We start from the raw sequence: 26,332 nt of genomic DNA, 5'->3' as shown, positions 1-26,332 counted from the left end.
GCATCATATCGCTGGAGAAGTGGGCATATCGACCACCGATATGGATGATGTAAGAATATCGACCGATATGGATGATGTAAGAATATCGACCGATATGGCCTCCATGTCGTCGCTATGGCGCCGCCATGGACGCTATACCACGACATATGGCCATATCGAGCGACATGGTTGTTTCAAATTATAAAACTTAATTTTTTAACAATAATTTTTTTATTTTAATGTTTTTTCCTTGACATAAAAAAAATTAAAAAACACATCAAACAGAAAACACTAATACACTATTGACTAATACACAATCACATATTCACATCAGCAATTTTTTTTTTATTTAGATGGGTTGTTTATTAGCTTTATTCACTCAATATAAATTACGTTCTTGTAATTGTTTTTTTGTTTTGTTACTTTTGTAGTCACTTTCATATGAATCATATCTCAACTCTTATGATTTTTCAACTTTTTTATCAGCAAGACTATTGCTATTAATTATTTGATAATCCATGATTTCATATACACTAATGGATATTACACTTTCATGATTTAAACCATAGTAGATTAATAGTACACTTTCATGTTAATTTTTGATCTTATAGGGTATATATTAAAGCATACTAAATGACATTAAAAATAGAGAAAATAAAAAATAAAACATGATCGATATGATCGCCATGGCGGGCGACATGTCGATATACCCCTCCACCGACTTGGATCGCCATGATGACGTGACAACTATGTTTACATTGCCATGGAGTGTTATGAAAAATAAAACTGATGCATGTCCAAGCACTAGGAAGAAGAATAAAAGCCTTGAAGAGGCTGCTGTTTTGTTGCTGCTGTATTTTGTTGGAGCTTGTCTTTCCCATACTTAGTTTATTTTATGTGTTTTAAGTGACTAAGGATAAAATACTCTTTTACCTGTTTTAATTTTTTAGGTTGTTTTTTTTAAAACTTCTCCATCCTTCCATGATTTCTTTTGGAGGACTGGATCAGATTTGTATTAGGATTCAATGTCTAGTGTTTTAGTAATCAGACTTAGGCCCTATTCCTAAGCTAATTCGATGTAAGGCCTTTGGCCATCTTATTATAAATAGAGATTTTGTGGGAGGCTCCCCCATAGTTCAAATAATTAATTTTCTGCTTCTAAGCTTGCTGCTGCCATAGCCGATTGCTCTCTGAGTGTACATCCTTGTGGATCTCAAGGTGGTAAAGGGTAGGTGGACTCCTGCGACTCCTTGCATCGTGAAAATCGGGAGGTTTCTTCAAGTTCTCAAGCTGCTGCCTTTGATCTCTTCAAATCCAGTAAGTTTGAATCTGAATTTTGTTTAAACCTGCTTTCTTCTCATCCTCCAACCCAAGCCTTCAAAATCTGTCCAGCCTTTCCCTTCATTAGGCCTAATCCAAACCCCCCCCCCCTCCATCCATTAAACCCTAACCTCCATTAAACCTGCAATTTACCCATTCAATCCATAGATTGAATTTCAAGCAACCCCCTTCAAGCCCTCAAATCATCATCAACAAACTACCATCGAACCACCCTCCCATCCCCTCCTACACTCGATCCAAGTTTCAGCCCCAAATTCCCACTCTAACCCCTTCATCTCCTTGCTCCATTAAAACCCAAACCCAAAACCCTAAAATTCAATTCTGCCCAAAATTGCAGAATTTCAAAACTCATCCAAACCCTAACTTTTTTATACCATAATAACCCTCTAGACCTGCTCACTAATACCCTATAAACCCTTTTCCCAATCTCCAACCCTAACCCTAGTTTTGCCCTAAATTAGTAAACCCTAACCCAATCGGCCAGCCTTTGTGTGTGACCCCATTACCCTGGTTCCCAGTGGGATTACTCCTAGCTAGGACTAAAAACTCTGTATTACAAGTGTGGTGCTCTACATCAATACACTCCATATTTGACTAGATTTACCGGTGCTGACTAAACCACTTTTCACTAATTCAAATAATTCATATGAAATTTTTTCCATAGCTAATATACACCATAAAGCTTCTTTTCTAGTTCTGTTCAGGAATAGAAACAAGATAAACATAGGAAATATATGAGAACCTGATTCATTTTTCACTGATACAGTCATACCAGATTATGATTCACAGAATACATATCTCAATTTTAAGTTGACATAAACCACTAAACAAATGCTCAAACTTTCAGATAAATTAATATCACATTCATATGAAGTTTTTGCAGCTCACTTCTTTTTTTCTTTTCATTTCCATTGGTGAATGGGAAGAAGGAAATCATGGGACATTCAAAGAAAATTTTATAACACAATGTAATTCACTGTTGCATCAAGAAGGGGATTGGGAGAATAAGTTTTGTTTGCGGGTTAGAAGAAGTTTACAAGAGAAATTCTACAAGTTGTTAACATATATAGTTTAATAGATTCACAAAAATTTTAGAAATAAGAATGCAGAGAATCCACTTTTTAAAAGCCACAATGACACCAAGACTAGGGCAGTAGCTATCTCATTCTGAAACCTGAAAAAAAAGAAGAAAAAGAAATTGCTCACATTAATTATAACGATTAGGAATGGGAGAGGGAGTGGAGTGAACTGTCCCTTTAGATACTTGAAGTATGGTATACTGATTGGAAAAAAAAAGAGGACTCTCATACCATCAATCCAACTGCAACTTCTATTTAACCTCTTCTTCACATTCTTTTCAAGTCATTTGGTCAAATTCTAGTCAATATTCAACTTCTACAGAATCATATATAGTTCTTCGTTATTTATAAGAGATGAAGAGATATATTACATCTCAAACCAATCAGGCAACCTAAAGTTTTCCTTCTTTTCATCATCTAACCTACAGACAATCATTCCAACAATGTCCCCAATTAAGTCTAGTCCTACATCTCTTAAACACCACTTTCTCTTCTTTGCCTTCTTGCTGGACTCTCAGTCCAACACACTTGCCCAACATAAAAATTAACCCATCATTCCCTTACCAGCCCCACACCAAGAGACAACCTAGGAAGCTTCAGCCAGAGGAAGAGGGATGACGAAGAGGGAGGGAGATGAAGGTGGGTAAAGCATGGTTCTGGGGGTTATTGGGTCACTGTTGTCTTTTTGGTCTTTTTCAGACCTGAACCCGGTGCAAGACTCATTGACTGCCAGTAACTGCGAAATAGTCAGCATTATTTTTTGGGAAATTTACACATACCACCCCTGAGGTTTGACGAAAGGATATTCACCCCCCAGTTTTGGAAAATTCTGCGTACCCCCCTGAGGTTTGCAAACGGTAACAAATAAGCCCATTCCATCAGTTCATGACTAACACTGTTAAAAATTAGACTTGAACTGACGGAATTGCCCTTATAACAAGAAACCAAAAAAAAAAGCCTGCAACTCATCTTTCCCAAAATCGATTGGGGAAGATGAGTTGCAGGTATGGGAACACCACTATGTCGGTCTGAACTCTGAATAAGGCCTTAATTAGTTGTCAATCCATGGCAAAGAAAGACCAAAACCGCCACTTCCACCTCTAACTCACCACTCTGCACCATCAATAGATGCATCAGTTTAGAGGTTCCCTGAACCTTTTCTTCTAGCTATCTTCATGTGCACATCCAACAGACCACAGCTTCCTATCTTTTTCAAGAAGAAATAAAGCAACGATTGAACTGAACCCCCAAGGCGGCCAGGCCCCATCCCTCCTCTCTCTCTGTGCAATCTCTGTTTCTCTATTTGTCTCTATCCAATTGAACGGTTACAACTTCTTTTCGGCTCTGTTCTGGGTTTTCTTCTCAGGGAAAAAAGTGTTGAAGGAGATGATGGTTTGAGGACTGCAGAGTGTTTGAGATGAAGATTGCTTGCAGAGAGAACAGCTTCAAGGGCTGCAAAAGAAGAAGCAGAGCTAATGAGTAACAAAGTCTGTTGCTTTTGCAATCTGTAGTAATCTTTGTAATCGTTTTGTTTGATTCGGTTGATTCTTCTCTCCCTAAGGTCCATGCGGTTTCTTCAAATTCCCAACTCGATTCTCCCCGTCTGCAACTGGACAACTCGGAGAATGTGTTTGCAGTCCGAGAAACCCGATTAGAACCTAAACCTTTAGGAAAAGTAAGGTCTTGGTTGTTTGATTCTGATCGCTCTGCAACGTCTCTGAATAGCTTAACATACCTCAACACCAATTTGAGTTCTGAAGATTTTTGCGTTGAAAAGAAAACTGCCCAAGTTACTTCGCCTTGGTCATGGAGCCGAGTTTGCTCCTTGTATACTTTGCCCAAGTTATACATTTTATTGCAGTAGATTGAATATTTTATTTACCCTAATTAGATCGACCTGCAACTTATCATTGCTTTAGATTGATTTGGATGCCCTTCCTTTTTCATTGTTGATTCTGTCTTATAGTTGATAGAGTTGGAGAAACACATAAAGGCAGAGATAGAGGCCAAGAACAGAGCCGGCGAGCCTCAGGCATAAGAAATTTGAGGCTATTGAGCCCACCGACATACTCCGGCAACGAACCAAAGATGACGTTGTTGGAGAGAGTGAGTGATTGAAGCTGAGAAGCATTGAACAACAAGGCGGGTAGAGTTCCATTGAAGGAATTATTGGAGAGATTGAGATGGCGAAGGTGTTCGATCATGCCCAGGCTTTCTTCTTGTTGAGATAGTCCAACAGATTGCGCCATCTCACTCAACATCTGGTCGACAGATTGCCCCATAACAGGTGAACAAATCAGAGTTTAGGGTTAGAGTTTGATTGTGAGGATCTTGAGGGAGATGGTGATGAGGGTGGAGCAGAGAGTGATGGTGAAGATGCTAATGATTCGGTTCAGGCAAAGAGGTTGAAGAGGAGTGATTGAGTGGCAAACGTTTAAAAATCAAAATCAATGGAGCGCTGGGATGGTTGCAACTCATCTTCCCCAAAATCGATTGGGGAAGATGAGTTGCAGGTTTTTTTTTTTTTTTTTTTGTTCTTCTTAGAAGGGTAATTCCGTCAGTTCAAGTCTAATTTTTAACAGTGTTAGTCATGAACTGACGGAATGGACTTATTTGTTACCGTTTGCAAACCTTAGGGGAGTACGCAGAATTTTCCAAAACTGGGGGGTGAAAATATCCTTTCGTCAAACCTCAGGGGTGGTATGTGTAAATTTCCCTTATTTTTTTTCCTTTTTTTGTTGGGGGGACCTTGTTTTCTAGGTGCCACCTGAATCATATGTGGCAGTTATGGCCCCTATCCTGCCGAACACCCACTCTTTCAGAAATAAAAGCATTAAATTTTATGAAACAAAAAGATGTCTCATGGAAACAAAATGATGAACCATTCGTGAGAACCTTGTACCATCCATACTCTACTTACCCCTGACTTTACCAGGCCAATTGTATTAGGGGCTAAACTCCTTTTGCTTCCATATATAAGAATAATTAGTTGACTAAGACTCAGAAATCTTGAATACAAGAATTGTAAACAATTTTCATTCGACATTAGAAAATCAAAATCAAGTGAGAAAATTAGAGAGCAACACACAGCATTTTTCCTCAGAAACAGAAGCACATGATACAATAGAAAGGAAAATGTGAATCATTTATTTATCACCAAACCACAAACTCGGCAGCTATGCCCTCAAATAAATTGAACAAAACAACACCTATGTGCAACAAATCCCAAGACTATATATTTCACATGAAACACAAGAGAAAAGCTTTTCAACAATGTAGAAAGTTAGAAAATAAAAAAAATATGTTAATTGGAACATTAAAACAAAGAAAAAAAATCAGTGCTTACATCATCCTCCACAATATCTGATCCATCTCTCTCATCAATGTGCTGGGACTGCACTGGAGGGTCATGTGTATAAGCTACCTCAGATGATGCATGGGACTTTTCATCTTGTTCATTTTTTTCGGAGCATTTCACAGCTTCAGTTTCTGGTTCCCCAGTATCAATGGCAACTTCAGCTTCCAAGCATGGATAAACCTTCATTGAAATGGAAGAAGCACTTGTGACGAGGTTAGGTTTGCTATTGTCCAATTTCAAAGTAATGTCAGCAGAGTTACATGCAGTATTTTCCTGGACAGCAACACCATCACTTATTACCACTCTATCCAATGATGATTCTATATGTTCCATCGAACATTCTGAAGGTTCTCCTTGGAAGTGAGAAAATGAGTTCTCTTCTAGATCCTTGGCATCTGCATTACAAAAGATTGCTTTACCACTGTGAGAAGGAGAATATGGAGTTTGTACTTTTGGTGAGCAATTGCTAGCATAGATATCTTTTGAGGAAGGAACCTCTGATGAATCAGTCTTATTACTAAAAACCAGAGTAGCTGTAATTGCAGGACTCTTCTTTTGTATAGATTCTTTGGAGAGCATACCTGATCTCCTAGAGTTAGTGTGGCTCTCTTCTATTTCGTAAGGAAAATCGGAGAGACAACCTGAAGCATTGTGGACATTAACTTTCTTCTCTATTACTCCTGGAGGGAAGCTACAAACTGAAGCTGAACTACATGATACATTCTTCCTCTCCATGCCCACATTATGATTACCATTTGGGATATCTGCATCATTAGCTCCACTAACACATGAAATGTTATCGCCATGGCAGTCAAAACCTCTCTGCTCTTGATCTTGATTTGAGAAGGTTCTCCGATCCAAATTAGATACAGTATGACTGCTTGCTGAAATCACAGCTCTCTGACCAGAAATGGTTTTGGGAATAGGCAGATCTTGACCGTTCATTCCACCTGAGTGGTGCTTTGGGAGCATCTTGACATCTTCAGATGTATCAAATGTTCTCAAAATTTTACTTTCAGCATTTTCAGAAAATGAATCATGACTTGAACTGGTACTGACTAAGTTACTGATTTCGCTGGCTGTAGGTTGCTGATCATTGCATGCTCTGCTCTTAGGAGGTAATACAGCAGCAGCATTAAAAGAACACCGACTAGCTGCCTTCCCCCGACATGTTCCATCAGAAAATTCATCCTCAGTTTTTGATGCCATGAACGAGACAGCTCGATTAAAATGCATACATGATGAGCAAGGAGCTGAGCACACATTACATGTCCCAGATTCCACCTTCATTTGAACGTTCTCACTGGGAAAATGCCTATCAAATCTTTTTTCAGCTTGAGATGATCCCTGGTGAGCAAAAAGAGCCAAAATGTATGAACAATAACGAAAACTCACAAACAAATTGTCATGTTGTAAATGCAATAGCTCCAAAGTCCAAACTACACAAATACAACCAACATAAATCAAAAAATGAAATCCATAGCAACATTACAGGCATGGAACTAAATCTCAGTCGAACTGACCGAAATCTCGAGTTGTCTCGGTTTTGGGCCTGGGCCGCCTGGCCAAAACGAAACCCAAGTTTCGGCCCTGGGTTCCAACCCAGAGAAGCCCAGTGTCAAAATCTTGAAACGAGATCCAGCACGTCTCGGTTTCGGGCCTGACCGAAACTGAGATCTTGATCCTCGAGTACAGGTATACTAAGAGACAATTTTCAATAGCATAATGATACAGAAGATTAGAGGGCGGACCTTGATACAATGGTAAAAGTTGCTCCATTGTGACCAAGTGGTCACGGGTTCGAGTCTGGAAACAGCCTCTCTGTGAAAGCAACAATAAGGCTGCATATATTATGACCCTCCCCAGACCCCGCAGTGGCAGGAGCCTCGTGCACTGGGTACGCCCTTTTTTTATAATGATACAGAAGATTAGATTGGAAATATGAAAATCAACTGAAAATGTTTGATCAGGTGTAACCATAATTATCAAGGCGTCGCCTAGGCACCTTGTTGGTGTCGCCTTCACGACCAGGCCCTCCACTGCTTTGGGTCACCTAGACGCCATGACAACTATGGGCACAACAAAGGTCAATGAGTTCACCAATGGGAGGGAGAGACTATTAATTAGCGGGTGTAAAAGATTAAGGGGGAATAACTAATTATTACTTTTAGAAACAAAACAAAGATACATCTGGCCAACTGTGAACTTCAAAGGGTAATTCATTTGAGTCAAATCTGCATTCGGGTGCTTTTCTCAAAGGGACATAATGAGACACATTACGATTTATGGAAGGATTTATTTTACAGATCAATCACTCTCTTCGGCATTGTGGGTTTATTGTGTCAAAGTGATTTCCTTCAACACTAGGTGGCTTTCCAGGAGTTCTTTTTCCTCTCTTTAGTCTTTTCTATCAGGCTTTTTTTTTTTAATTATTTTACAGAGCCTGGAACTGCATAACCCAGGAAACCACTGTAATGGTCCATTAACCCCATCAAACCAAGCATCCATATTCAAGCATTAACCAATTCATTCCAATCCCTCCAACCCTATTTCCCACAGAATACCAAAATCAACAGCCAATTGTTGTTTTCCAACCCACCCAACCCACACACAGAAAAAGCTTTCCTAAATCAATGACAAGCCTAACCATATCATTGAAAACCCAAGAGAAACCTATCTATCCAAGCCCACACAAAATTCAGCACTTCAACACCACCTTTATATTTTCTTGGAAATTCATGCAGAAGCCTATTCAAGAATCCATTTTTATTTGAAAAGAAACAAAGTTGTTTTCTAAAAAAATATGGATAAGAACTTTGTCGAACCTCTACTATCAACCCTAATTACCTGAAAACAGAGCACAACCTTTCTGAATCATAGTTGCCAGCTCTTGGCCCATTTTGTCATAACCTTCTTATTTTAGTTGAATGGATCAACAGTGCTAAACTCCGCCAGTGTTGGCTGCTGGTCCCAAGCCCGGATAAAGGAGGGGGGTTGGTGTGTCAAGTTGACAGCTGGCACCATAAAAAACCGCCAGACTATTTTACATGGATTCTACAACCTTAAGTTATAAAGGTTATGCTAGGGTGTTCCCCATTTAGATAGGATAATCCTGAGTTTTTGTCAATGTTGTGCTCTTTTCCCTTCTACTAGTAAGTTTAATTGTTTTTGTCTTTGCATGGATCCATGTAGCCAACCCCATTCAGTTGGGATAAGGCTGAGTTGTCGTTGTTGTTGATGCTGATGCTGATGCTAAGGCATTCCCCGACAGAATAAGTGACACACTAAACTATGACCCGGGTGTAGTGAAAAGTGAGCAAGGGCTAACTAGGGTGTCCCCTCTAAGCGACACACCGCGTCGGCGCCCGGATATGGTGACAAGTAGGCAAAAGTTCTCGTACCTTGGATGAAGGATTTGCTTTGCACCTTGAAACATTAGATCTTTAACAAGTAAGATTCTAGAATTGATAGGTGTTATGAAGAATAGAAGGGTTAACATAGCGTGTATTCAAGAGACTAGATGGAAGGCTAAAAAAAGCTAAGGAATTGGACGACTTTAAACTTTGGTATACAGGAGATAAAAGTAGTAGAAGTGGAGCGGGCATAGTAGTGGATAAAGATTTAAAGAATGATGTGGTGGATGTTAAAAGATTCGGAGATAAGTTTATATCAACCAAGCTTGTGTTGGAGAAAGAGGTTCTCAATATAATTAGTACCTACGCGTCCCAGGTAGGATTGGATGAAAAGAGAAAATTACAATTTTGGGAACACACGGATGGATTAGTGCAAGGTTGTAGCAAGGTTCAGGCAAAACTCAACATGTCATGGGCTGTTCAAAACTGGTCAAATTATGAAAGTGGTTGAAACTGGGCTGGTTGAAATTGGATAAAATTGCGCAAAACTTCGTATTTTTTGGTCAAAACTGATCGAAATTGTCGAAATTTCCAAAATATTGTTGAAATATGTCAAAAGCTGGTCGATAAGTACATATAGGTTTCATCTCAGAAACTTGGGAACCCAAGATATCTCGGTTGAAACCAATCGAAACGTCATTCTTCTAAAGAGACTTGGTGGTGGGATGATGAGTTTCAAGCAGCCATTAAGACTAAGAAAGCTAGTTTTAAGACATGGCAAAGAACTAAGGATGTAGAGGATCTACTAAGGTATAAATTTGCCAAAAATTAAGCTAAGAAGATTGTGGAAAAAGCAAGGGTTAAGAAATATGAAGGTCTTTAAAATGCTATCAATAAGACAGCTAAAGTGAGGGAAAGGAAGAGAAGACATCTTGACCATGTTAGATGTATTAAAAGTGAAGATGGTAAAGTACTAATAAGGAATGAGGACATTAAGAAGAGATGGGAAGGTTATTTATGCAGCCTACCATAGTTGTCAAGGCGTCGCCTAGGCGTCCAGGCGATCTCTAGGGGCCTAGGCAACTGCCGCCCTAGTGCAGGGTGCCTTGCATTGGTTTAATTGGTCTTGGACCAAGTTCAAGCACTTATTTATGCCAAATATCATTTAAGTAAATATTTTTTACTTAAGATATTATTCATAAATAAGCAAATACCCCCACTATTTGAATACAATAAAAATAGTTAAAAATCAAATTACAAAATGATCAACCCCCCCAATTCAAGAACAAAAATTGGATTTTTGGCAGTAGGTGAAATCTTCAACTTTCTAATGCTGGGTTTTTTCTCAAACTAAAAATGCAATAAATCTAAATGGTAAAACATTGCCAAAAACCCAAAGTGTGGTACAATATTCATTTGTTTTGATATTTAAAAAATATATTTTCATTCAAAGCGATTTTGACAGCATTTACGCACACCAAATAAGGTTTGACCGGAACATAACTCCTTCAATATAAATCAGGTTTAAACAATCTTAGATTTGTTAAAAAGCTGGTTGTGTTCTACCTAATACAAAAAGCTTCATGTAAAAATAAAATCATTTGATCAATCAAACTTCTTAGAGAACAAGAACATTTTTCTAAATCGAGAGCAGCTTATTACTTATTGATAAGATTATATTTTCTAAGAACAATATAAACCAAATATATGTTTCAATTGTTTCAAACTTCAATAGCTTAATTCTTTAGTTCTACTGTCTTCTAGTTCTATGTTGATTTTTTATGACTTTATGTTGCTTAATATTGATTTTTGATTACTTGATGCGACTTAATGTTGATTTGTGACGACTTGCTGTTGCATAATATTGATTTTTTTATGACTAGATGTGGCTTAGAGTTGATTTTTGATGATATAAGGTACATATTGTAGCATACTAAATAATGTTAGAAAAGAGAGGAATTAAAAAATAACACTTGGGTACCTTGGTCGCCTAGGCGGGAGTCTTGTTGCCAAAGTGCTTAGGCACCCATCCAATGCCTTAGGTCGCCTTGCCGCCTTGACAACTATGCAGCCTACTAAATAAAGACACTTCGAGTAATAGTGTTTTGGAAGACTGCATTACCCATCAAGGCACCACATACCGTAGATATATACAAAAAATTAGGGTGTCTGGCATAAAAAAAGCTTTAAGGAGGATGAAAGTAGGCAAGGCAAAAGGCCCAGATGAGGTCTCAATATAAATGTGAAAGAGCTTAGGAATCTGTGATTTATCTTGGCTCACCAAGCTGTTTAATAAGATTATGAGTACAAGTCATCTAAAGGGCTTATTTTATTGGAAATAAACCTTATGATGGGTTATGTATGTATTGGGTCTTTGAATGTTCTACAAATAGAGTTTGCTATGCCCCACATATTTCAAGACAGATACAACATCGAAGCTTTATATCTTGGATTTTGTTCAAGTTGCAGACAAGGAGCAGCTAGCCCCCGCTCTTGTGTTTTTATTTCGAATGTTCTACAAAACTCGTGGACGAGTTTTACTCATCACCGGGGATTTGATGCAAGAGCAGTTCTTTGGACGGGGACAAACCCGTTTGAGAACTTCGACTGAGAACCGGGTCCAATTTGGGTAATTTGTCCAGTAGGATATTTTTAGGATTTTATTTATTTATATTTTGGGATTCTTTATAATTTTTAATTGGGATTTTTAGTTAGAGTTAGACATGTAGGATTTCAAGTTTCCTAATTGCTTTAATTTCCCTATTGAGATAGTTTCCTAGTTAAGAGTTAGTTTTATTTTTAGGAGGAAAGAGCCTCTCTACAAAGTGGGGTAAGGCTGCGTTTTGCCTGTCCCAGACCCTGCAGTAGCGGGAGCCTCATGCACTGGAATGCTCTTTTCTTATTTCTCTTTATATATGCTTGTAATCCTCATTGTCGGAATAGAGTTGATAATGGAATATTGACTTTTCTTTTGAGTAGCCGTGTAGCATGTGCGATTCCCCCTCCCTTCAATCTTCTTCTCTCCCCTTCTCTTGTGTTACCTTCTTTCCCTTCCCTATTTCTCCTAGGTTTTTTTTCCCTGCCCAGTTCCCAAGAGATACAAGACCAGTCACAACTGTCATTGATCTCCATCTTCCTTTTTCCTCTCCCTTTACAACTTTGAAGGGTTAATACTTACCACTAGGCAATTCTTTCTACAAAGCCTTAAACCAAACTCAGTTAGATTTGAGAGAATCAAACCATCGACCATAGTTGGTACTGTTCTTACCACCAGGTCTGGTTTCAGACCTGTCCAGCAACTTGGTTGCTTCTTCTTCCAACTCGATGTGGGTCTAGTGTGGGAGAACCAGTAGCACGAATCTTCATGTAAGACTAGAACCAGAATAGGTCTAATCCCAGGCAGGATCAAACAGAAAATCTCCAGAGAACAAGAAAGAGAGCAATGGGATCCCAAAGAGAACAATAGGATCTCAAGTTGGTTGGAGAAGAATGATGAGACTTGAAAAAGATAACCAAAGAGAAAAAAAAACCACAAAGTTAATAACCTGTTGAAGCAACAATGATCTTGATGTGATAATCTTTAGGAAATCGATGTGGCAATCAGTTGAAAGAAATCCAGCAGCTTGTAGCACTCTTGAGATCGATTTAAACAAAATAAGGGTTTGGAATCATGAACCGATGGAAGGGGATGGGGGAATGGAATGGGCATCTCACCCTAGGCGTCTCACTTATCCTATCTCAGGATTTCAACATTGCACAAGCAACTTTTCTATTCATTCAAATTCGTGTACAATGCTGGCCTCCCTTACAAACTCATATAGAAGACTCAAAAATAGACTAGACTCTAAAAAGAAAAGGCCTAATGATGCAGAGCTGAAGCACTACATCCGCAAGAAGAAGAGGGATAAGAATCTGCTGCCCAAGTAGAATCAATAGTAGCAGTTAATTTTTGGGTTTTTTCACGTAGCTCCCTGAGGTATCATGTAATTACAAAAATATCCCTCAGTTTTGGAAAATGCTGTGTGCACCCCTGAGGTTCTTAAAAGTTAACAAATGCCCCCATTCCGTTAGTGTAGGACTAACAACGTTAAAAACAAGGGGTGAACTGACAAAAATGCCCTTGCAATAAATAAAAAAAACCTGCAACTCATCTTCCCCAAATCGTTTAGGGTTTGAAAAAAAGGAAGATGAGTTGCAGTATGTAGATCTGCATGTGGGACACTCAGATTTGCTACAAATCCACCTGAACAGGTTTAAGGAGAGTGGTGATCTAATCATGGTGAAGAACAACTACATGCAGCCTAGCTTCATACTCCTTCAAAGCGTGGCCGTGGTGGTCCGCCAAAGCCCAAGGTTCCTCATAAGGGTTAGCCACATGTGTATTCACTAGGTTCTACTAGGTTCTAGAATCATTTATTGTATGAGCTGTATATATATATTGATGAGAGATGAATAAAGGTCATGGTTCATTTCATAACATGGTATCAGTCATGCCATCAATGCTCTGATGAGCTTTTCTGTCGTTTTTCGTTTCTTGCCTTTTTTTTTTTTCTCTCTTTTCATTTCTTGATCTTCGGGTCGCCTCCTTTCTTGATTTCCTTCTGGTTCATCTCTCATGGCGGCCTCTTCGATGTCGGCAAACCCTTGTTCTCCCTTGGTTACTCTCAATGTCTCGCCTTATCTTCCGCTGAAGCTTTCTGCAACTAATTACCTTCTATGGCATGCTCAATTTGTGCCTCTTCTCAGAGGTTATGATCTTCTTGGCTTTGTCAACGGCAGCTGTCCTCGTCCGTCCCCGGCTGTTGATTTGTCGGTTGCTGATGCGGCTTCTCTTGCTCTGCTATGGGATAGGCAGGATCAACTCATACTGAGTTGGATTATTTCTTCGTTGTCTGAGATGGCCTTATCTCAGGTTGTTGCTTCTCCTACATCCAAGCATGCCGGGGATACCCTAGCACGTGTTGATGCGCCCTCGTCTCGCAATCGTATTTTGGATCTCAAAGATCGCCTCTCCCGCCTACAGAAGGGGGTCTGATTCTGTTTCTGCTTACCTTCTTCAGCTTCGCTATATCTCTGATGCTTTGGCTGCTATTGATGAGCCGATTAGAGATGAGGATCTCGTGCTGACGATATTTCGTGGTTTGGGAACTGAATACCGCGACTTTGCCACATCTATTCATCTGTGCGCAGAGCCAGTTTGCTTTGTGGATCTGACTGATCTGCTTCTCATTCATGAGAACTTCCTTCAATCCATTTCTGATGAGGTTGTGTCCTCTGTCTCTACGGCGAATATGGCGTCTGATTCTGCCCACAATGCTCTCTTCCAGAGCAACAAGCGCTTTGTGAACTCAAGGTTCAATCGCAATTGTGGCAATTGGCGTCAATTTCAGCGATATTCCACTTGATCTGCAGATCGTGAGCAATATTCACCGTCTTCTGGCACTCAGCGACCTCGAGATCAGAATGTCTCACCAGACTCTGGTTCTGGTACTCGATCACGTACTGCTGGTAAGTCTGTAAGTTCGCAATCTGTGCCCTCCCAGTCTGGTTTTCCGGTTTCTTCCTCCAGTCGTTCTCCTTGCCAGATCTGTGGCACTGAAGGTCACACTGCTTCTGTGTGTCCATAACGATACAATCATGCTTTTCTTGGTAATGTTTGCTTTTCTTCATCTGGTTGGTCTTCTGCTTGCACAACTTGGTTACTAGATCTGGCTCTAATAATTTAACTGCAGATATGAGCAATCTTGCTCTAAGTGCTCCGTTTTGTGGCCCTGAGCAAATAATAATAGGCAATGGGCAAGGTCTGTCAATTACTAGTTCTGGTTCTGCTACTTTGTTCACTCCTCCATGTTGTTTTCATCTGTCTAATGTTTGCATGTGCCTGATATTCATAGAAACTTGCTTTCCATTCAACGTTTTTGTCAAGATAATCACACTTTCTTTGAATTTTACTCTGATTGTTTCTTAATTAAGGATCAGGGGACAGGCCAGACATTATATCAAGGCCGGAGTAACAATGGCCTCTATGAGCTGACTTTACCCTTGCATAGTGCCTATTCCTCCCATTCTGCAGTTCGTGCTTCCATGGATAACTGGCATTCCAGTGCCTATTTCTCCCATTCTGCAGTTTGTGCTTCCATGGATAACTGGCATTCCAGACTTGGTCATCCATCCTTTAGGACTGTTCGTCATGTTGTTCATTCTTTTTCTTTACCAGTTTCTAGTACTGTTTCTACTTTTTGTAAGGCTTGTAATTGTTCCAAAAGTCACAAATTGTCACTTACTACTTCACCTTCTATTAGTACCTCTACACTGGAACTACCACATTGTGATGTTTGGGCACCAGCCCCAGTTACTTCTCATGACATGTATCATTACTATGTCTTGTATGTGGATGACTACAACAAGTATTGTTGGCTGTTTCCAATGGTTAGGAAGTCTGATGTGCTACCTATTTTCACTAGGTTCAAGCTAATGGTTCAGAATTTCATTTCTACTACAATAAAATGTATACAAACAGATGGCGGAAGGAAGTTTCAGGGGTTGGATTCTTTCTTGGGCTCTCATGACATCTCTCGGCGAGTCTCATGTCCCCACACCCAAGCTCAGAATGGGGCTGCTGAGCGGAAACACCGTCACAGCATTGAGTCTGGACTTGCTTTTCTCTTTCATTCCAATCTTCCATCTCCATATTGGTCTTATGCCTTTTCCACAGCAGTCTACCTTATAAACCGACTTCCATCTCCTCTTCTTCACAATGATAATCCCTACCATTGTCTTTTTGGGTCTCAACCAGATTACTCCTTTTTGAAAATATTTGGCTGTCTTTGTTTTCCCTAGTTACGTCCCTATTGTCATAATCATAATTTAAGATCTCGTGATATATCAGTATCTCGGGCTTGTCGAGATGGCCGAAATATACCGAAATATCCGAAATATGGTATTTTTTCTGCCATATTTCGGCAGTCCATGTCGGTGGGTTTTTGGCCATATTAAGGCCTGATACTTCATGTACACCCTTATTTAAGCTAAGGGAAATTTTCATCGCCACCCCCTCAAATGGACCAATATTTTAATGCCACCCCACTAAGGGCTAATATATCACTTTGAGCCCAAAAACTGATGGAAAAAACTTCTTAACTGTTAATTAGTGAAATCAGCATGTCAGTTTTTTTTAAAACACTATTTTGCCCTTCCCCTTAAAACAACTAAACCTAATCTAATCTTCTTCTTCCTCAGTCGACTTCCCATCTCTGCAACTGGCACCACTGCCCATCTCTCACCCCTGCACCCTTGCACACACTCACTTGGGGTGGACCTTCCAAGCCCCAACTTGCGCACCAGATCTACAATTCCTTTGTCCGCCTGAATCAATTTCAGAAATCTGTTGTTAAATTAATACTCATTTGCTGAAGTTTCCTTCGCCGGATTCAATAGAGTTGGGGGTTACTAACCTTCGCTTGAAGTTTCAAAATCACTGGCGTTGAATCAAGAGAACTCCTTCATTAGAGCTCTATTTCCTCTGTTTTCCGTTTTATGTTGCGATATGGGTAATATTTTTACCAAGTCGTTGGGGTTTTCTTGCTGTGATAAGGTTTGAATCCCCATTTCCGTCATCTCTCTCTTTCCTTTGATTTTCCATTCTTCCATTTCTCTTTACCCCATTCCAAGTGTTTTTTCCTTCTTAGTTTGTCTCTTCTGTCCGTGGATTATGCAACCCCATTTGGGTGTTGTTTTTGCTCAAATCCCAAACCCCTTATTCGTGTCTCTCTCTCTCTCGCATGTTGTTTTGTTCAAAAAATCTTGGTTGGAAGCCAAGATTTTGGTGCTTAGTGGGTTGCCCATCTACTCTTAAGGAGGGTTTAAGACCTGCAACCAATCCTGGCAATAATCACAGGTTCAGATCTGATTTTCCTATGGACCTCATAAACCAGGTGGTCTTTCAGCCCTAGATTCAACAGCCTGAATTGTCCTAGGGTGTATGACTACTACACTAATTCTCAAATCGAAAGAAAAAAAGGTATAAGAGAGATCGATGAAAAAACCTAGCTCCTCTTACAAACTCCTCCTGCAAGCAAGCGAAGAGGTCGCGGATGAAAAAACCTAGCTCCTCTTTTTTTTTTGGATGAATGAAAATTTTAATTACGAAGAAAGAAGAGGGAATGTACAAGCCCAAGGACAAACAAAACTGAAGCTAGCGACTAGCTAGGACACAAAATGGAGGTAGGAAGACCCCAGGAGACAACAATCAGCCTGTTCCTTGGGGTATCTTTTACACTACCAGGGGGAAGGGAGCCTGCTTTAGATGACACATCAAATAAGATGGCCTTCCAAATCCTGTTAAAAGAGCGGGATTTGGAAGTCCATCTTCTAAGATTGCGTTCCATCCGAATGTGGGAGATAGTAGCGCAAAAGGCGAGCTTGCCCACACTGTCACAAATCGAGTTCCTCCCAAAAGTCATATCTATCCAAATCCATTTCCTAGAGAGGGGTAATGGTCTTCTTCGAGCCGGCCAGCAATGACAGAGAAGCTGATTCCAAATGGAGGCTGCAAAAGGGCAAGTGAAGAACAAGTGGTCTGTGTCTTCATGCCCATTCCAACAGAGGCAGCAATTGGGAGAGACTTGCATGTGCCGACGGATGAGAAAGGCTTGGGTGGGGAGGCAATCTGCCAAGGCACGCCAAGCGGTGAAACTCTGGCGAGGGATGTGCCCTTTGAACCAAGTTACCTTATGCCAAGGACAGGGCGTCCCTCTATGTCTAACCATGTCCCAAGCAGAGTGGGAGCTGAAGATACCCGATGGGGATGGGAGCCATATAGTGGTGTCACCTCTGCCCCTGTGACCCGGGGGGATAGGGGGGAGGGATCTCCAAAGATCAGCAAGGGGGGGGGGGGGGGAGGTGACTATGAGCCTCTGGAGATGATGGAGGCCACAGGGGCAAGTCTGTCCAAGCCTGAGCCATATATGATGCGGGGGCTGACTATAGAGGCAAGGACACCTGAAAGGTGCCACTGATCAAGCCAAAGGTAGGTCTGCTGCCCATCATCAATCCTGCACGATATAGCACCCCTGACAGTATGTCTTACTCGAAGAATGTTGTGCCAGGTCCAAGAGGAGTCTGGGGTAGGGCTGACAGTCCAGATAGAGTCTCTGCACAGAGGCCCTGCATACACCCAGGAAGTCCAGATACTGGTCTTGTTGGTGAGAAGCTTCCATAGCAGCTTGATTGAACCAGCCATGTTGACATCCTAGATCCTTCTGAGACCGAGACCCCCTTCGGCTTTGGGGAGGCATGTGGAGGACCAGCTCAAGGGATGAAGAAACCTTGTAGAGTCCACTCCTTTCCAAAGAAAAGTACACATAATAGACTCAACAGCCTTTATGGTAGCTTTGGGGAGGCCAAAAACACAACTCCAATAGATGTAACAAGACTGGAGAACCGATCTTATGAGCTCGAGGCGGCCTGCGTAAGATAAGAGTTTGGCTTTCCAAAGCTGAAGTTTCTTTCAGAGGAGGTCAAGGATAGGGTTACAATGATGGGCTGAGAGTCTAGCTGGGATGAGGGGGAGGCCAAGGTAACGAACCGAGAGGGTGCCAGGAGAAAAGCCCGTGATGGCTAAAAGGGATGCTATGGTGTTTTCAGGGACCCCGGCTAAGAAGATTTGGGATTTAAGGAGGTTAATGCAGAGACCAGAGAGCTCCTGGAAAAGGTGAAGGGAGGCCATAATGGACTGGAGGGAGGTTGGTTCAGCCTTAGAGAATATCATGAGGTCATCAGCAAAGGCAAGGTGGGTTAGCTTGGTGGGTTTACATTTGGGAATGGGGGAAATGAGGTGAAGGTCTGTTTTGGACTGGATACTGCGGGAGAGGACCTCGAGGGAAAGACAAAAAAGGAAGGGAGAGAGAGGACAGCCCTGACGAATACCAACAGAGGAGGAGAAGAAGCCGGCGGGGCTGCCGTTGAGAAGAACTGAGAAGCGAGGGGTGGAAATACAGAAATGGATCCAGTTGACAAAAGCGGGGGGAAAGGACATCTTAAGAAGAGCTTGGGAAATGAAGTCCCAACGAATGGAGTCAAAAGCCTTGTGGATGTCAATCTTCAGAAGGGCAAATGGGGAGATGGATTTTCGGTGAAACCCTCGAACTATTTCCTGGCAAAGGATGATATTATCAGAGATGCTTCTACCAAAAATGAAGGCTGATTGATTGGAGCTGACCAGCGAGTCAATGACAAGTTGGAGGTGATTGGCAAGAATTTTGGCAATGAATTTGTAGAGGAGGTTGCAGAGGGAGATGGGTCTGAACTCAGTCATGGAGGAGGCTCCGGGGGATTTGGGAATGAGGCCGAGGAAGGTGTGGTTGATGTTAGTGATCCGGTGGGGGTTGAAGAAGAAGCTTCTGATGGCACAAGTAAGCTCAGGGCCGATGAGGTCCCAGCAAGTGGTGAAGAACCCCATACTGAAGCCATCGGGGCCAGGCGCTTTGCTAGCCTTGTGAGATCTAACAGCAGAGAGGATTTCCTCATCAAAGGGGATGGAGCAAAGAGAGGGGAGCATGTTTTGAGGAATGAATTTGTTGCTAAGGCCGTCCGGGATGAGGGGTTGGAGGGGGGAAGGGGGGTTAAAAATGCCGTTGAAGTAAGACACAACTTCAGACTTGATGGCATCAACAGAGGAGAGGACCTCACCATTGGAAGAGGTGAGAGAGAGGATAGAGTTGGAGTTGGTTCTGGCTTTAAGGGACTTGTGGAAGAAAGCGGAGTTCGAATCGCCAAGCTCAAGCCATTTGATCCGAGATTTTTGCTTGAGGAAGCTCTCCTCAAGAGATAGGGCGGAGGCTAACTCGGAGGCGGCAAGGGTCTCTTCTGTAGCTAGAGAGGAGTTGAGAGGGTCAGACTGGAGGCGGAGCTGGATAGAGGAGAGGGAATCACGACATGAGGAAACATGGGAGGAGATGTTTCCAAAAGTGGAGGAATTCCAAGATTTGAGGGCAGATTTGACATTCTTAAGCTTTTTAGTGAAGGCAAGGAGGGGAGAGGAGAAAGAGTGGACAGGTATGGCCCAGGCTGCCTGAACAATGGGAAGAAAACCATCATGGGAGGACCACATGTCAAAGTACCTGAAGGGTTTGGGGCCAAAGGAGAGATAGGGAAGGACAAAGAGAGAGATGGGAGAGTGATCAGAGAGGCCGGGGAGATCAAAAACAAAATAAGAGGAAGGAAGGGAGGAGAGCCAGTGGTCATTGACAAGTACGCGGTCAAGCTTACAAGCTACTCTGTCAGGGCCAGATCACTTGTTGTGCCAAGTGAACTCAGCACCAGACCATCTAAGGTCGTTGAGACCAGCATTCTCAAGGCAGGAGTTGAAAGCTTCAACCGCTTGGTGGTCAATGGGGGAACCACCCAGCTTCTCGTGGCTGTAGCGGACGACATTGAAGTCGCCACCAATGCCCCACGGGGCAGAACCTATGGACAGAGAGATGGGGCAGATGTCGTCCCAAAGAGGAAGACGGTCCAGAGGACGATTGAAGGCGTAAACTATGGTGAAGAAGAAGAGGTGATTGTGCAGATGATCAGAGCTGCTGAGATGAAGGAATTGAGGGGAGGCAGAGGAGACCGAGATATGGAATTTGGAGGGATCCCAAAGGACCCAGATGCGGCCGTTTGGGGAGTGGGTGTAATTTGATAGGAAGGACCAAGAGGGAGCAAGAGAATGAGCAATGCGGGATGAGTTTGGTTCGAGAACCTTCGTTTCAAGCAGGCAACAAAGGGAGGACTTGAAGGATTTGATACGATCACGAATCTCGACCTGTTTAGCCGGGGCGTTAAGGCCACGGACATTCCAAATGGTCCAAGGGATCATGAGAAAGGGGGGGGGAGGGGGCAACCATCCGACAGTGGAGCTAACTCGAGACCCCGGGGGGACACTACGGGGCCTCAACCTATATTCCCGGAGAGGGGGGAAGCAAACCAGGGGGGAAGGGGGAGGGGTAGAGGGCAAAATGATCTCTGGTTCAAAGAGGGTGGAGGAGTCAGCCAAGTAACCGGGGTCAGATCTGCTTTGGTTCGGCCTTGGGTTGATGGCATAAGAGGGGGAGGATAAAAGGGTGTTTGGGCAGAGTTGCTGATGGGCCTGGGTAGGTGGCTGAAGAGGGTGAGTAGGCTGGGTTGATGGGCCTGGGTGGATGGGTTGAGTTAAATGGGTAGTGGATTGCTGGGTCAGATCTGATAAAAGGGTATTTGGGCTGAGATGATGATGGGCCTGGATGGGTTTCTGAAGAGGGTGAGAGGGATGAGTTGATGGGCCGGGGTGGGTAGGTTGATTTAAGTGGGTATTGGATTGATGGGTCGGGTTGAGGGGGTAAGTGGTTTTAGGTGGGACAAAGGGTGGGATGCGAAGGTTAAGTGGGACAAAAGGGGGTTTGGTGGAAGGGAGGTTCGCACTAGGTGGGGGGATTTTGGTGAAAAGGGATGAAAGGTTTTGGGTGTCAGGGGGAAGATCAGAAATTGGAAAGCCAAAAGGGGAAGGGGAGCAGGGCGAGGTCTCGACAGGATCAAGGGGAGCCTGCAGATCTGATTCTCCGTGCATGCAACCAGCGAGAGGAGTCGGCAAGGCTATAGCGTCACCATCTTCATCGTGATCGAGGGTCTGCAGTATCGCAAACTTATTGTGGTCAACCTCTGGGGATCTGCGTGGTAGGTGGGCATTGGGAGACACGCCATGACAGGGGGTTTCGCCGAGGACCAAGGATTTTTTTCGACGTCAGTTTCTGAACTTTTTCCGGCCGCGAGGAGGGTGCAAGTGATCTTCCTGCTCCACTGCATTTTGCGCCAAAGCTTGGACCTCGACCAGAGTTAGGGCAGTAGTGTCTTCGTCGTCGGCATCTATCATATCGGCTTCCTTCGGCACCTCTGGTAGACCATCAGATAAATCGCCGCATAGAACTTTGCGGGTCGAGGAGTTGCTTGCAGTATCTGCCGCTGGGGCAGCTTCCATTTCCTTCAGGTCAGGGGGGCTAGAGAGGCACTGTTTCGATGGATGGCCAAAGATTTTACAAATTAAGCAGTAGTGAGGTAGCCAATCGTAGGTGACTCTCTGCATGAAGGAGCGGCCATCCTCTTCTTGGATGGTGACAAACTCAGGAGGAGGCACATCTGCAGAAATCTCTACACATATTCGAGCGAAAGAGAGGCGATCCATCTTCTTAGTGCGCTCATCCGAGAAGAGAGGTTTGCCAATGGTTGATCCAACAATGCTAAGACCCGAGGCACACCAGTAGTGAAAGGGAAGACCAGGTAAGTTAACCCAGATGGGGATGTTCCTGAGATCAATTTTGCTGAGAGAGGATCACTGATCCCATTGCCTGAGGAAAATTGGTTTCTTTCCAACCAGCCAGGAGCCACCCTCCAAGGCCCGAGATTTGTCTGAATCGTCGGAGAATCTGAAGATGAAGATGCCGCAGTTGAGGAGGTAAGTGAAGACTGCTCCAGAGACACGCCATGGTTTAAGAAGAGAGGATTTTACGACATGAAAGGGGGGTCGAGCTCCAAGGAAGTGCCCCACGAGGCAGCACTGCCACTTGGAAATTTCGACATCAAGCAATCCCTGTGGACAGAAGCCGATTCTGGAGTCATCAACGAGGGAAGGGGGGACAAAGTGCAGCGAGTGTCTATCAGTAGATGGGGGTGTGGCGGTGGATAGGAGAGAGCTCCAGGAAGGGGGTATTCGGTTGCTTTGGTCAAGTCTGGAGTTGGGAGGGGTGTTCGAGGGAGAAGCAGGGTTGGAGGTTATGGTAGTGGGGGAAACAGAGGGGAGGGAGACTGGAATGTGGTGTGGAGAGGAATCTTTGTGAGCTAGGAGAGGGGAGGGTGGTGTGGAGAGGGGAGCGGGGGGTGGAGATGGAGCAGACTGGATTGTTGAGGGTGAGGGAGACATCATTCAAAGTTGCCGGAGGTCCATCTTCAGTCGCCGGAGGTCCATCTGCAGAGATTTTTCCTTTCGGTTCATTGATTCCAAAAAGAAGCAATACCTTTGATGATGTCTAATCTTAACCTAGCTCCTCTTTGCCGGAGTCGGAATAGTGTTGAGAGAGAACGATGGCATTCAATTGGCGGAGGACACCGGATTTGAGGAGCAAGTCGAGGTCATGGAGGATGGAAGAGAGGGAGGCAGAGGCCATATCAAGGTTGCTCTGCGGAGGAGCTTGCCACCAGTTTATGAGGAAGGGTCATGGCAGAGGTTGGAGAGGAAGTTTTTGGGCAGATTTGGAGGGGAGAGGGATGGAGCCGGAATTGGAGCCGGCGAGGGAGGGGGGAGGGAGACAGGTGCCATGGTAGCCAGAGACAGAGAAGAAAACGAGAAGTGATGCAGATCCAAGCACTAGGAAGAAGAAGCCGAAACTATGAGTAGCTGTTTCTATTTTCGTTGGAGCCTTTTTATTTCTTTGTAATTTGTTTTTTCTTAAGTAGGGGTAAAACAGTCTTTTAGTTGGCTTAGTATCCCTCCACGATTTTAGAGGGATAGGTGGTTCTTTTTATTATTTACCTTATTTGTTGCAATTTGTATTCCTAGTTAGAATACAAGTGAGTGAGTTATAATTAGATTTTCAGTTTAGTTGTCACTAATCCTAGTTGGATTAGGACTGGTTTTAGGACTTGGAATTAGGATTCCAAGTCATACTTGTGTAAGGCCTTTGGCCACCTTTCATTATTATAAATAGCAGAATCGTGGGAGGCTCCCCCACAACTTTAAACATCAAAAAAATATCTGTTTTCCAGATCTGGAACTGCTGCTCTCAAGCTGCTGCCTGCTTCTTCTGCGAGCTACATCCTTGTGGACTCAAGGTGGTTAAGGGTGGGTTCTCCTACGACTCCTTGCACTGTGAAGGTCAGGAGATCTTCTTCAATCTTCAAGCTGTTGCTGCTCCTGCACATTAACCCTGCAATTTATCCATTCAACCCTCAACCCCATTAAACTTGCAACTCCTACTTCAACTAGGACTCCATTATAATTCCAGATCTAACCATCACCTTCAAACCCTATTCTCAGTCCACCTTCCCTACATCATTCCCCACACTCGACCTCAGCCCTAGCCCATAATTCCCACTCTAACCCCTTCATCTCTTCACTCCATTAAACCCTAAAGCCTGTGACCCGATTCTGCCCAAAATTGCAGAAATTCAAAACTTCTCCAAACCCTAATATCTTTATACCATTAAGACCTCTGAAACCTGCCTTTTAAAACCCTATAAACCCCATTGTCATTACTTAGCCCTAACCCTAAATTTTGCCCTAATAACTCTAATCTGCCCATTCGGCCAACCCTTAGACAGAACCTGGTCCTAAGTGGAAGTTATTTCACCTAGGCTACATCAAGAGGGAGATGGAGAAGGTTGGGTTTTTTTTTAATGTATTTAGCATAAAGGGTAATTTAGTCATTTTACTTCCATCCAGTTAACTCTCAGTTATTTCTGTTAGTTTTTGGGCCCAAAGTGATATATTGGCCCTCAGTGGGCTGACATTAAAATATTGGACCATTTGAGGGGGTGGCGCTGATAATTTCCCTTAAGCTAAATAAACACATTTAAACCTTCATATTGCAAAAAAAATGAACTCAAAAGTGGTGTTTTGGGTATGCACCCTTGATTGATAGTATACGGTCGCCGCCCCTGATGTATAAATAGTTAAATACACATTGTTTAAGTACTAAAAGATATCATAAAAAATTTAAACAAAGTAATGAAACAAAAATAAGTCAAATGTAGCCTTTAGTTTAAACTTTAAAGTTTAAACTCATAAAGTCATAAGTGCATAAGTTCACAAGTCATAACTCATAAACTCCATAATAGTCAATAGTTCAATACTCAATACACAAAGTATTTCTACGAAATTTACCAAAATATACCGATATTTACCAAAATATGGTACTCGATACACAATATTTCTACGAAATTTGAACTTTTTTCATTTCAGAAGCCCATCTCGTCTCGGTAGTGTCAAAATTTTGATATATCACGAAATTTTGAACCCTGGTCATAATAAACTTGAACCTCATTCCAAACCTTGTCTGTTCCTGGGATATTCTCTCACCCACAAGGGATATAAGTGTCTTGACACCTCCACCAATAGACTTTTTTATATCAGTCGTCATGTCTCCTTTGTAGAGGATGTTTTTCCATTTCATAACTTGTCTGCCTGGGATGGTTCTTCCCCTTCCACTGTGGACTCTTCGTGTCCTATTTCACCTCTTGTTCTCCTTCCCAACTCCCCTGTTACACCTTCTTCTAACGCTTCTGCCCCAGATGTGTTGCCCATGCCCATGATGCCACTAGAGTATTCTGCGAGCCTTTTGGTACCCGACCCATTGCCAGCAGCTTCTTTACCCACGTGCCCCGTTGCAGGCCCATTAAATGGTTCTGTGGTTGCCTGCCCTTTGGCACTGACCTCGGTGGTTACAGGCCCATCCGATGCTCAAGCTGGTTTGGGTTTGGCTGACAATGTTCCAGACCCATTGGCCCCACCAACTACTAGTTCCGCTGCTCCCATTTTGGACACACAAATCCCAAACGGGCTTCATGACTCTCAGCCCATAACTGCCCCGCGAGTTTCGTTACACCCCATGACCACTCGGTCCCGCATTGGCCTTTATGCGTGCCAACACGCCTCACTCTTGCGGCCATGTTGCCCACTGTTTCGGCTGATCTAGAACCTACCTGTTATACCCAGGCCTTGAAGTTTCCAAAATGGCATTCAGCTATGAATGAGGAATTTAATGCGCTCATGCGCAATGGTACGTGGACCTTGGTTGCTTCTACAGCACAGCACCCTTATTTCTTTTTATGTGGTTAGTATGTGTGGCTGCATTTTTATTCCTTTCAATTCGCTTTAGTTTGATAGGTTAGATGCTCATGTGTTAGGATGCCGATTTAATCCCTTAATTTTGTTAGATGCTTATGAGTTAGGATGCATTGATTTTCGTTTGTTTAATTAGTTTAATTTAACACTTTAATTTGGTTCACTTTGTATTACTTTTAAGTTAGTTAAATAGAGTGGCGTATATCTCCTCGTGTTCGACCCGTAGGTACGATTGACCCGTACGCTTGCAGTTTTATTTTAACTCAAACAAGTTTTTGGCGCCGTTGCCGAGGAGATTATTGTCCATTTTATTTATCTGATTTTTAAGTAGTTCGAAGTGTTTTAGTTTATTATTTTCTCTTCTTTT

At 42.6% G+C, this 26,332-nt stretch overlaps 1 protein-coding gene and 1 long non-coding RNA gene across 2 annotated transcripts in view; one reads left to right on the top strand and one right to left on the bottom strand.

Moving 5' to 3' along the window:
* Positions 1-26,332, bottom strand: part of LOC122663985 — a 53,481-nt gene that overhangs the window by 11,186 nt on the left and 15,963 nt on the right. The window contains exon 3 of the mRNA XM_043859654.1: positions 5,746-7,104. Within this exon, the coding sequence (XP_043715589.1) occupies positions 5,746-7,104 (1,359 nt within the window). The remainder of the gene's footprint in view (positions 1-5,745; positions 7,105-26,332) is intronic.
* On the top strand, positions 3,790-4,420 carry LOC122663986. Its single transcript, XR_006333256.1, has 2 exons — positions 3,790-3,886; positions 4,366-4,420. It is a non-coding gene; the product is annotated as an uncharacterized LOC122663986 (long non-coding RNA).

The sequence above is a fragment of the Telopea speciosissima genome, chromosome 6 (assembly GCF_018873765.1).
Source record: "Telopea speciosissima isolate NSW1024214 ecotype Mountain lineage chromosome 6, Tspe_v1, whole genome shotgun sequence".
NCBI classification, from domain to species: Eukaryota; Viridiplantae; Streptophyta; class Magnoliopsida; order Proteales; family Proteaceae; genus Telopea; species Telopea speciosissima.
This window is presented reverse-complemented; position numbering and strand designations above follow the sequence as displayed.